An 11,929-nucleotide genomic window follows, 5' to 3' on the forward strand; every position below is an offset into this window, starting at 1 on the left:
GAAATTAAATAGCAGTTTAAATAGCAGTAAAGCTAGCTTTTATTTAGCAGATACTTAATATAAATGATTTTATGTATTTGTTTAAAAGGTGCATAAATCAGTTAAAAATTTAAAAAAAAAATAAAATAAAAAAAAGACAAGAACAAAGCATGAATCAGTTGGTCTGTGTACCAATGTACTACAAAGTTTTATCTCACAAGTAATATAGCCTATATACATACATACATAAACTTTAACTTTAAAAAAAGAAAGATTTTTATTTTTACTTTTGTTAGGTATTATCTGTTTGTTAGACTGCTTTGTTAGAGAAGTTGCTGTTCCAAATCTGTAGTTGTCCTAGTTTTCAAGGAGAACCGCAGGTTGTCAGGGAAACTGGTGGCAGGAGACTCTCACGAGTATTTGGAGTGGAGAGTTTTCGACCATTTTTGGAGATAGTTATCAATCTTCTGTCCCTAGACACCGAGGAAACACTGTATGTGTGTGTGTGAGAGAGAGAAAGAGCAAGTATAAGTGTGTTTGCCTATGTTTGTGGTAAAAGTGAATTTGTGGTGCTGTACCAGCGCTAGTTTCTGTTTCAAGAGGTTTTTAGTTTAGTGACTGCCCTGGTTTCATGAGCGATTAGAATACATATATCAAACCACAAAACTTCCTTTACAAACTGTCTGTTGTGTGAAGTGAAGGTTATGTATGCCAGCTAGAGAGATTCATGTTTGTATGATTTCACGTTTTAAAATATTCAGGTTTCAGCCGCATCCTCTGGTGGTGAGAGTCTGTATGTGCACAAACTTATTTTATTTCTACCCAGTATCTAATTAGAGTTTGCAGCTGTGTGTAAGTTTGTGTTTTATTTATGGCGTTTATTTCTGTGTGTTTCAGCAGGAGGCTCAGAGTAAATCAAAGGTGTGTGCTAATGTGTTCTGCGGTGCTGGGAGAGAGTGTGCCGTGAATGAGAAAGGAGAGCCCAGCTGTCTGTGCATTGAGGTAAGGCCTCTTTTCAGAGAAACTCATGAAAACCTTCTGGAAGAAATATGCAGGCTTCTAACTAATGAACTTCCTTGACTTTTATGCCTTTGGATGATTGGATGAGGAATTTTAAACATTTTAGAGAGACGGCAGTCATCACACTTAACAGAAAAGCAATTTCTTGCTGATGAAATATTTAAAGCTGAGTAAATCTAGAAAAAATATATTGATTATAGAAATTTGCATGACTTAAATAAGTTGGTTTTCCAAGACTGTAGAAGCACTGAATACCCTTGTGAAAAGAAGTACAATTTAGCATATTTTATACTTACTGTGGAAATAATATAATTTAAAAAGTTATACTTTAGTGCAAATTGAATTTAATGTTTTAGGACATTTAAATGCATGTTAATTGCAAATAAATTAAAATAGATTATAGTTTAAATCTTTATTAAATGCAGTTAGCTGAACTTAAGAGTGCTTTTTGGTGTACTTACTGTCAGTAGGACTTAAGTACATTTGCATATGTAATTTCATAACAACTTCTATTGTCTTTGAAATATGTTAAAGTTTACTGTTGAATGTAATGTAAAATATTATTTTATTTTATTTCTGTTGAAACTTGTATGCCATGTATTTCAAGAACATTTAATAATCACAATTAGAAACGTTTCCCTTTCCTGACAACATACCACAATCATGACCAGTGCACTTCTTTTCACCATCAGTGAATCCTCACCATTAGAAACGTTTCCCTTTCCTGACATTTTTCCACCATCGTGATCTATATTACTTTTGTCTGGGTTGCTGAGCCACTATTGTTAGGCCTATTGATCGTCCAAATTGTTCTGAACAATGTGTCAAATACATTAATACAATAACAGTAGTGTGTGTGGGATTGGGGTCATGTGTGATGTATATACCATGTCAAGTGTCTACTAAGCTCAGCAGATTATAGAGCATATAACACACAGACATTCACCCTATTGTGCTGCCACCAGCCGGGGCCCATGCTTTCGTTTTATTACAGGCTCAATGTCAGCTTCCAACCAGAGGCATGAGAGGAAAATTTAATGACAGCCACAGTGTGACAGCAAACCAAACCTCATAAAACATCATATAGTGTAAAAAATCAGATTTTGATGTGGTAATAGTTTAATTTGTTGTGTTGTTAACAGTATGTTGTGTTCTCCTGCAGCAATGCAAGCCTCATAAGCGCTCAGTGTGTGGCAGTAATGGAAAAACATACCGTAACCACTGCGAGCTGCACCGTGACGCCTGCCTTACTGGACTCATGATCCAAGTGGCCCACGATGGACCCTGCAAAGGTGTGTGAAGACTGACATGCAGCAGGCATACAGGCTGATTAGGAATGAAGTGTAAATGCAGTGTAAATGCAGGCTGATATAAACTGGAAAATACTTTGCTCCTTGTGGAGTTTATTACATATGCATTGACTTTGCAAGGATTTAACAGTAAATTCTAAGCTAAGATTAATGATTGACTCAAGTCTGATCATAACATGTTATCAACACTTGTCAAAATCGTAGAATATAATAAATATACAATATAATCTTTATAGAAAAAGATTAAAAAAAGTGTTTGCAGTGGTAATTAATATCTCTGGTGAAAGTTGTTAAACATGCATGCACAGATATCATCACTGCTGTGATCGATCGCATTGACAATCAATGAATACACTTTAATTTAGTAAAAAAAAAATTATAATTCTGAACAAAAATGATGACAGCAATGTCACAAAATAATCCAAAAATAGTACAAAAATGCACCACAATTTAACCTAAGAACCAACATAGTACTATGGACATCACAATATTATAGTTAATCTGAAATTACACATATACTTACATACATGCAATATATACATAAACATATCGCTGAAAATGCTCATGGTTTCGAAGCGAGGTTGTGTAAACATTTATTAGTGTAAATGCATTTGATTCTTACTTATAATAAATTAATAACCAGGACTAGTAGCTAAAAATACACTTTAAACTGTCTGTGTTTATTACATAGTAACATACCTCAGCAGAAATGGATGTGGATATCAGTGCCATGTTTATCCAAGAAAGGCATCATGGGAACGTTGGGATCCATCTGCAGCTACAGACAATAGAATTGAGCCATAGAGTGGTGTTTAAATGTAGACAAAAGCAGTTCGCTCTGGTTTACAGTTCAGGGATTAGATTCAGATATTAGGTTTAGACTGTTATGGCTCGCTGCTGCTTACAGTAAGAACAGAGGATAAGCTTCATCACACATGTCTGCTGAATAACAAGATAAAAAAAGAAGAGAGCATAATGTACTAATTCAATTAGACATATCCACCTGCTAAGATCATTTGGGAACAGTTTATCTGACAAGAACAGGATGTTCGCTCTAGTTTTTAGTACTGTACTCATCAGTCGACCTCTTAGACTTGTTACCATCTCAACAGAGAGTGCTGGATCATTGGACATTGAACATACAGTACAGTCAAATCCAGGACTCATCCTGAAACCATGTTATTCTGACCCTTATATTCTGATATTACAACATGTATGAGGTGACGCTGTACCTTCTTATCTATATTTGATGCAAGCAGCTTCTCAAGTGATAACTAAGGGAATATTCAGCTATAATTACATGCAGATTGTGAAACATTACTCCACTCACATTTATCTCTGTCTCTTACAGAGAAGAAGCAGGAGAAAGCCGCAGTCAGCCCAGGTGAGTCGTATAATGACTGTTGGCTCAGAGTCAAGACAGAGGGCTCTCAGATGACTCTACTTATCTTCATGCTGCGCAGATTACTATTAATTACCGATTTATTATGAGCTCGTAGATACTGAGAGCAGACATAACCTCACTGACACGGCTACAGCAGAATTACTTGCGCAGTATTTAGATGTATAAAATTCATTTTAACCTATTGGGCCCAGGTTTTGCCATTTAATCTTTGCCCTTTTTTATGTTTTATAGTATTTGTAGCATGAGTTTATTATATGTGCTCTGCAGAGGATTTCAAAATAAAGAAGCTTTTGCAAAAGTAATGGCTATTCGCTAATTAGTTTTAGCTTTGCCATTTCTCTTGAAATTGTTTTAATTCAAATATCAGACATTTAACAAATCAGTCATGATATCATACATTTTTAAAAACCAAGGATAGGAAGTTCTCATGGCCAAAACTCCCAAACATTTCTAAGAAGTCCTCTTTAAGATGTACGAGTGGATCTCATTAATCAAATCTTCTCTGTTGTGGACAAAACTGGGTTGCCGGCTCTCAGGAGGATAAAGCTGCATTCACTAAATCTGAAACATCCATTAGCATTAGTGATATGTGCTGCCTCGTGTGTGTCTCTGTGCTTCTTTCTAACTGTTATCCTGTCTGGTGGTGTGTTTGTGTGTGCTGTCTGAAGTTGTGTGTTATGTTGCTGACCGTAATGAGCTGCGCAGGCGTGTGATCGACTGGCTGCAGACAGAGGTTGTTCCAGACGGCTGGTTCACTAAGGGCTCCAACTTCACTGATATCCTCCTCAAGTACTTCAAGGTGTGTGCAGACAGTCGTTTAAAATATTAAACCACCGAGAATTTGTATAGTTCAGTATTTTAAGGCACAACACTACAGGGAACAACATCAGTTTTGAGATTTGTTTCAGAGCTGGGAAACATGAAAAAAACTACATATGTGACCATGGACCACAAAACCAGTCTTAAGTGTCAATTTTTCGAAATTGAGATTTATAAATCATCTGAAAGCTGAATAAATAAGCTTTCCATTGAATTATTTATTATTATCATACAACAATATTCCAACAAAAAACAACTATAATAACATCAATAATATTATTCAAAAAAAAAATCATAAAAAGAAAATCGCCTTTAAAGTTGTCCAAATAAAGTTCTTAATAATGTATAATACTAATCAAAAATTAAGTTTTGATATATTTACGGTAGGAAGTTTACAAAATATCTTCATGGAACATGATCTTTACTTAATATCCTAATGATTTTTGGCATAAAAGAAAAATCGATAATTTTGACCCATACAATGTTTTTCGGCTATTGCTACAAATATACCCCAGGGACTCAAGACTGCTTTTGTGCTCCAGGGTCACATATTTAAGTGTTTATTATATTTATCTATTTGTATCTGTAGATTTCAGTTACAAAACATATCTTTAAAAGTCGTTTTCTCAAAAAAAATCATAAAAAAATCATACATTGAGCCAGACATTTCCACTTAAGTAGCACTTAACCAAACTTTTTTTTTATTTGCATATTTATAGAATTTCATTAAAAAAAAAAAAAAAAAAAAAAAAAAAAATTGCACTTAATGTAATCAATCAACTAGGGAAAGATGGTAGTGTCTATTAGTTTATTTTACCCAATTTTTACCCTATTCACCTGGGTATCTTGGCTTAATATTTTAAAAATGTTCTTAAAATAACTTATAAAGCGCAGCAATACACAGAATTATTAATAGTCATAATAACAGAAGCGGAACATAATGCATGACCATTTTGGTTTCCAAATGTCTGTAAATTTACAAACACAAATGTTTGATATCTGCCTGAAGGGTATTGTTTGTATTTCAGTGAAAGGAATGATATTTTTTGCAGCATAAAAGCATCCATTTGGTTTGGTCTCTTCATCGTCAGGGCTCTGTGTATATTACCCTCCAGCAGGCAATCTCTGCGCCCTCCTGCCGCTCTTCAAAGAGCCTTCAGGACGCGCCACATCATTTTTCTGACAGCCTCCCAAGGCGTGTAAAATACACCTAAAATGACTTCTGTTTGCATAGCAGCAGATCAGGCAGTCATGCTTTTTTGATGAATCAGTGTGTTTCAATATTAGCTCACCTTTGCACTCAGAGAGCAAGCCTCTACAGCTGTCAGCACAATCCATACATCTGACAGAACACTATCACCAAACCAATAATCCTGGTCAAATCAGCTTTATCTGTCAGACATATTTCTCTAAAACATGAACATGTCCTTTACCTCTTGTTAATTGATGAACATGTCAAAATCAGCTGTACCAGGTGGAGTAGTCTACTGAGATAAGATTAGACTGACAGCATGAACTGAAGAATTCTCTATGGCTGTGCAGTTTTTATCACTGTGGATCCTTTTCACATACTGGGATGACACGTTTACACATTTATTAACATCGTAAATATACGTTGTGTTTCATAACTTTGGAATTCAATTCCAGAAAACTAGTTACAGCTGCTGCATGAGTGTTTCTAACACAACAGCTGAAGGAGTGACTGCGCATCTGATGTCTTTCTCTCTGAACAACGTAATCAATCACTCGATTTTTTCCCTTCTTTTGTAAAGTCATACAAACACTATTGTGGGAACACTACACAGCATTTAAATCTTATTTCCTATTCCTCTCAAAAAAACAAAAAACAAACCAACCAAGCCATCCTACCTAAACCAAACCTATGTGAAAACTCTTTCTTTTTTTTTTTGTCTCTTATAGAATTATGATAGCGGAGACTCTCAGCTGGATTCTGCAGAGCTGCTCAAGTTCATTCAGCACAACGAAACCGCGGTTCAGATGAACTCTTACGCTGAAGAGGAAAACAACCGCCTGCTCAGGTGAAAACACACACACAGTCAAACAATCTCACAGAACTAGTGCGCATTTCCACACTTCCATTTAAAAGTTTGGGGTCCGTAAGAATTTAACGTGACACTGAATACTGGAGTAATGATGCTGAAAATTCAGCTGTGATCACAGGAATAAATTACATTTTAAAATATATTCAAACGGAAAACAGTTATTTTAAATTGTAGTAATATTTCACAATATATTATATAATATATATTTCACAGTTTTTAGTAAAACTTTTTACTATATTTTTTTTTATCAAATAAATTGGTGAGCATTACCAATACAGATCACAAATACAGTTGTGACGTACAGTATGTTGGTTTCCAAGAATAACCAAATCTGCGATATTTTAAAGTAACTGTTCATTGGAATGCAGAAGAGTTCTAAAAGAGGAATGAATTTACATTTTTGAGTGAACAGTCCCTTTAACCACTAGCCTACACCGTAGTTAATCATCTTAATCATCTCAGTCACACTGGACTTCTTCCTGTTTCTCTCACAGTAGAGGTTGTTTGAGTTTATTGTGTCCATCTGTCTGCCAGGATGAGCCAAATGGGAAAAACTCCATCTACAAACACTGATAAAGCCAAGCAAACATTTCACTGCACAACTGTGCACTCCTGCATATTTGGTTAGCTAGATAGTGTATGGAAAACACAAATAAGACGTGTATTTTTAACTCTTGGTCACATCAAAACAAAAGGTTTTGTTGTGAATGGAATGTTCAAAAGACCCTACATGTATCTCACAGGAGCCTTTGTGTGGACGCGCTTATTGAGCTCTCAGATGAGAATGCCGACTGGAAACTGAGCTTTGATGAGTTCCTCAACTGCTTGAAACCAGGCTTCAACCCTCCTGAGAAGAGTGAGTCTCTGTCTTGCTTCTGTCTGCACCAGCATGGAGTTTACAAACGATTCAATCACTTGAATAATGATAATGTGGATGAATCAAGATTTGTGAGCAGTGTGATCAAAGCCATGGTGGTTTTTTATGCTTAAGGAGCAGTTTTGCTTATTTTTTTATAGGCCTAGTCAAAGTTACATTCCAGAGTTTTCCCAGAATTGTAGTTCTGTGAAGCAGAAATGGAGCAACCGAGGGGTTTTCTGCTCTTTCACAGAATGTTCCTCGGGCTGATAGGCTCCACATGAAGAACTAGGTGAAAGTTCAGTGGGAGGAGCTACTTTCTCTGGCATCATATGAAGCAACTTTTACACATGCAAACACAGAACCAGTGCTGTTATTGTTGAGTGAAACTAAAATAAACCATCTTTTTGGTAATTGGAATAAAGCTGACATAAAATAAAATATTAATATTAGATGAAACACTTAAAATTTAAATGCTTAAATAAAAATTGGAAATGTTGCCTTGGCAACTAACTAAAAAGTTGGAAAACTAAAAGAACTAAAACTAAAATATAAAAATTAATTAAAGTTAAAGAGAGATATATATATAAAAAAAATGAATAAGAATGATAAAAACATAACAAAACTACTAAAAAAAACTGAAAATATAAAAATAAAAGCTAATTCAAAATATGAATACTATAATAATAAAATTATTAACAATACTAAAATAACACTGATCAGAACATAACCTGTGGGTCTGTCATATGATATAAAAGAGAGAAGAATATAAAGATATGGAGAAGGATATATGACATTTAAAAATGACTTTTGATTATGATTATGATATCATATCAGATCAGAATTAAAAGCAGATGTCCTGGCTTCTGCTCTTGATTCGACTTGCCATGATAGTTTAGAACCGCACACTTCAGTCATATTCATTTACCCTAGTTTCTCCTGAATGGTTGTAGCAGTGTAGTCATTCCACAGTAATTTCCTGTTTTGTATTCGGGAATCTAGGACACAGGCACACAGTATTTTTTTGTTGCAGCCGTGTAATGCAAGCCTTTCAAATGGCGATGTTCAGACAACTTTTGCTGATTTCAACTTACAGTTGTTTATAGGGAATAAAGTGTTGGTAATCAAGATTTAATTTTTTTGTAGCCTTCTGGTTATGTATTTTAAAAAATATTGTGGTAACATGCATGGTTTGTGTGTTATGACAGAGTGTGCTCTGGAAGATGAGACCTATGAGGATGGTGCTGAGACTCAGGTGGAGTGCAACCTCTGCGTCTGTGCATGTGGAAACTGGGTCTGCACCGCCATGACTTGTGATGGTGAGTATATTTCAACAAATTCAAGTTAGAAAAGGAGAGTGTGGGATAAGCTGTGCCCATTTGCACTCTAGTCGAAGTAAAAGAAGACTGAGACCTAATTATATTTCAGGATGTCAAGATGTTATATATTTCGGAATGCATAAGAAATACCGAACATAGAAATATGACTTGTCAAAAAAAGTGATAAAGTGACACAAGTGAAGTTCTAAGAAAGTGTCTTGGATGAAGGGCTGACACATCTTACCCCACTTTTCCCCACATGAGCAGTACTGATTCCATCTTATAATAACGAGACTGACTCGCTCCACAGAGAAAACCCCAGTTATTGACACTGATGGGGATCAGGAGATGACCGAAGAGGAATGGACCCGCCGCGTGGCTGAACTCAACAAGCATCAGGTCAGCTGACTGACTTCATTCACAGTTTTTTATCATAAATTAATGTCAAATAGCTTATATCTCTCCTTGACTGTCCCATCTAATAAAGGCTAAATAATGGCTCAAATAAATAAATATATTATTATTTTATTCAGTAATGAAAATATTATATAAAACATACACTACCATTGAAAAGGTTTGGGTTCAGTAAGATTTTAGCAAGAAATAGCAAGAAAGTAATACTTTAATTCAGCAGTGACGCATTAAATTGCTCCAAAGTGACAATAAAGACACATTACAAAAGATTTATATTTTAAATTGAGCAACATGATAACACCAAAACGTTAAGCAAGCTACATTTCTCAGTGTGGTGCTGCAATACACTCTTAAAAATAAAGGTGCTTCACAATGCCATTGAAGAATCTTTTTGTGTAAATGGTTCCATATAGAACCTTTAACATCTGAAGAACCTTTCTGTTCTTTGTGGCGAAAGAAGGTTCTTCAGATTACACAAAGGTATGGTTCTTTAAAGAACCTTTGACTGAATGGTTCTTTGTGGAATCAAAAATGGTTCTTCTATGGCATCGCTTGAAGAACCTTTTGAAGCACCTTTATTTTTAAGAGTGTATGTTTAGTCTTTGAAATCGGTCACTTATGGGCTTCCCTTTTAGACATGTTTTACAAGCATACAGCAAATGTGTTTTTACTTAGTGTTTGTCACTTCACATAACACGATGCATGCAAACAGACACTAAATCCCTGAGTAAAAGCAGGAGCTTGCTGATTTAAGGTGAGTTTTATGCTCTCACACTACTTCATACACTAACTCTTAAAATAAACCACAAAATAATGCGACTGACGTAGTAAGTGGTGTTTGATGTGTAGATATCATTGACGCAGAAATCCAGAACTAGCCAGTTCAAGTCCAGGCATGTTTCCCCTGACTAATACACTTTTTAGAGGGCTGTAAACTGCAGGTGGTGACCTTCCTCATCAACTTCTTGTTGATTTTCTATGTGAAATATAAGCTGTTACATTAACCTTGTTGATTTTCTATGTGAAATATAAGCTGTTGCTGTCAGTTTGTTTGCCTGAGGCATAACAAACAAACGACTGACTTCTGACGTCTCCCTCCATCAGGAGACTGTGGAGAAGATGAAGACCAGCACAAAGGAGGTCTAAACCAGGACAGAGACACGAGGAGGGAGATGACGTGGACGAATTCCTCTCCTACTGATCACAATCAGGATTCCTGAGATTATGTACTGTTAATGGAAGAATCACACCATTTTCTATAGATAGGTTATTACTTTTATTGCTATCCATACCACATCTATTCTCTGGTTAATGTGTTTTATGCTACTTACTACTCTACAAAATACAACATCATCTCACCAATCACCATTTTGTACGTTCATCTGTGTGTCTTCAAGTGCTGTAAATTGTTTGATTGTGTCACTCCAAACAGGCCTCAGCACTTTGTTATGGGGGCTCTTGTTTTATTCACTATTGTTTGATTTGATGTAGTATTCTTTATACCATTTATTTGTTTGTCTGTCTACAGTTATATGTGGAATTTTTTTTTTTTTTGATTGAGACAATGGCAATAGAAGAAGAAAAAAGAAGAGGAAAGGATTCGAGAGTGATGCAGAGAGAGCAAAACAACACGAGTTCATCCATCAAACTGTGACTTTGGAGCTTGAAAGCGAGAGATGTCCTTCAGTCAGATGGTAGATACTCATGCTAGTAGGATCTTGATGGATATAAATGCAAGCTAAATGAAGCTTGTCATTGCCGCTCTCTCTCTCTCTCTCACTCTCATCTTGAAGGCAGTCATAGTCTTGAGACCTTTCGTAAAGGTGCTAACGTTAAAATTCCTCTGTTTGCTGCTTTGCTCTCTTGCTTTAGATGGTAGATAATGCTCGGTAGAGCAACACTAGAAGCAGAGACGGCATGGCTTAGTGAAGAGAGCAGGTAATGCCTTTGAATTTTAACATCTGTATGGGACAACAAACCCACCATGTTGTTAATACTTGACAAACATGCTTTTTCTGCCATGAGCGACTTCGATTAGAGTAGATCACCTCCATTAGTAGAGAACAGCTGCACAGATGTGTTGGCTACGCTTGAGCTTGTATTTATATTAGTTGCTAGAGGCAGTTCATGCTGAAACTCTCACGCTGTGCTCAGTCCCATTCTGATGCTGGGGTTGAATCGATATCAAATGAACTAACAAGCCAGATTTATACACAAATAAAGCAGCTAAGCTCACAAGGATGGGACTGAGTACAGATGGAATGATCTGAAACCAAAGCCTGATGTTTAGGATGTTTAAATTGTTGTACGAAAAACCTCCAGGTATACCACTACTCTGGACCCAGCAACTACTTTATACCTGTTACGTAAAATAGCTGTCAGAATAAGGATTAGAGTTGCTATTGAATCTGTAGTTGCATTCTTACCCACTTAAGAGAATGTGTTTGTATGTGTGCACAATGCATTTGTGTGTGTGTGTGTGTTAGCATGTTTAATTTCCACTAAATTCCACTAACAGTACAGATCCTTTGTGGTAATGAGTGCCTTATATATACAAACAGTGTGCCATGGATGAAGTGGCTTCTTCTGTAGGTATAAACCACCTAATATAGGACACAGTGCACATGAATTTTCCAGTATTATGGTAGACAACTAGCAATTGCCTTTTATATATGTCTGTATGATTGTCTTATTCAATGGGGCAGAATTAAAACATTTTATTGTAAAAAGTGTTGTTCTGTTTT

The 11,929-nt window shown here is 35.8% G+C and overlaps 1 protein-coding gene across 2 annotated transcripts in view; it reads left to right on the forward strand.

The window, feature by feature from the left end:
• Positions 1-10,532, forward strand: part of LOC109096583 (follistatin-related protein 1-like) — a 34,705-nt gene extending 24,173 nt beyond the window's left edge. The window contains exons 3-11 of one of the 2 annotated variants that reach the window (XM_019110194.2): positions 880-981; positions 2,162-2,291; positions 3,661-3,693; positions 4,383-4,513; positions 6,454-6,572; positions 7,340-7,452; positions 8,661-8,771; positions 9,082-9,170; positions 10,290-10,507. In XM_019110194.2, the coding sequence (XP_018965739.1) occupies positions 880-981; positions 2,162-2,291; positions 3,661-3,693; positions 4,383-4,513; positions 6,454-6,572; positions 7,340-7,452; positions 8,661-8,771; positions 9,082-9,170; positions 10,290-10,331 (870 nt within the window). In that variant the 3' untranslated portion in view covers positions 10,332-10,507. Of the gene's footprint in view, positions 1-876; positions 982-2,161; positions 2,292-3,660; positions 3,694-4,382; positions 4,514-6,453; positions 6,573-7,339; positions 7,453-8,660; positions 8,772-9,081; positions 9,171-10,289 lie in introns of both variants that reach the window. The other variant, XM_019110193.2, reaches the window with a different exon arrangement.
• Positions 10,533-11,929: the final 1,397 nt, after the last annotated feature.

Source organism: Cyprinus carpio, chromosome A9 (assembly GCF_018340385.1).
Source record: "Cyprinus carpio isolate SPL01 chromosome A9, ASM1834038v1, whole genome shotgun sequence".
NCBI lineage: Eukaryota > Metazoa > Chordata > Actinopteri > Cypriniformes > Cyprinidae > Cyprinus > Cyprinus carpio.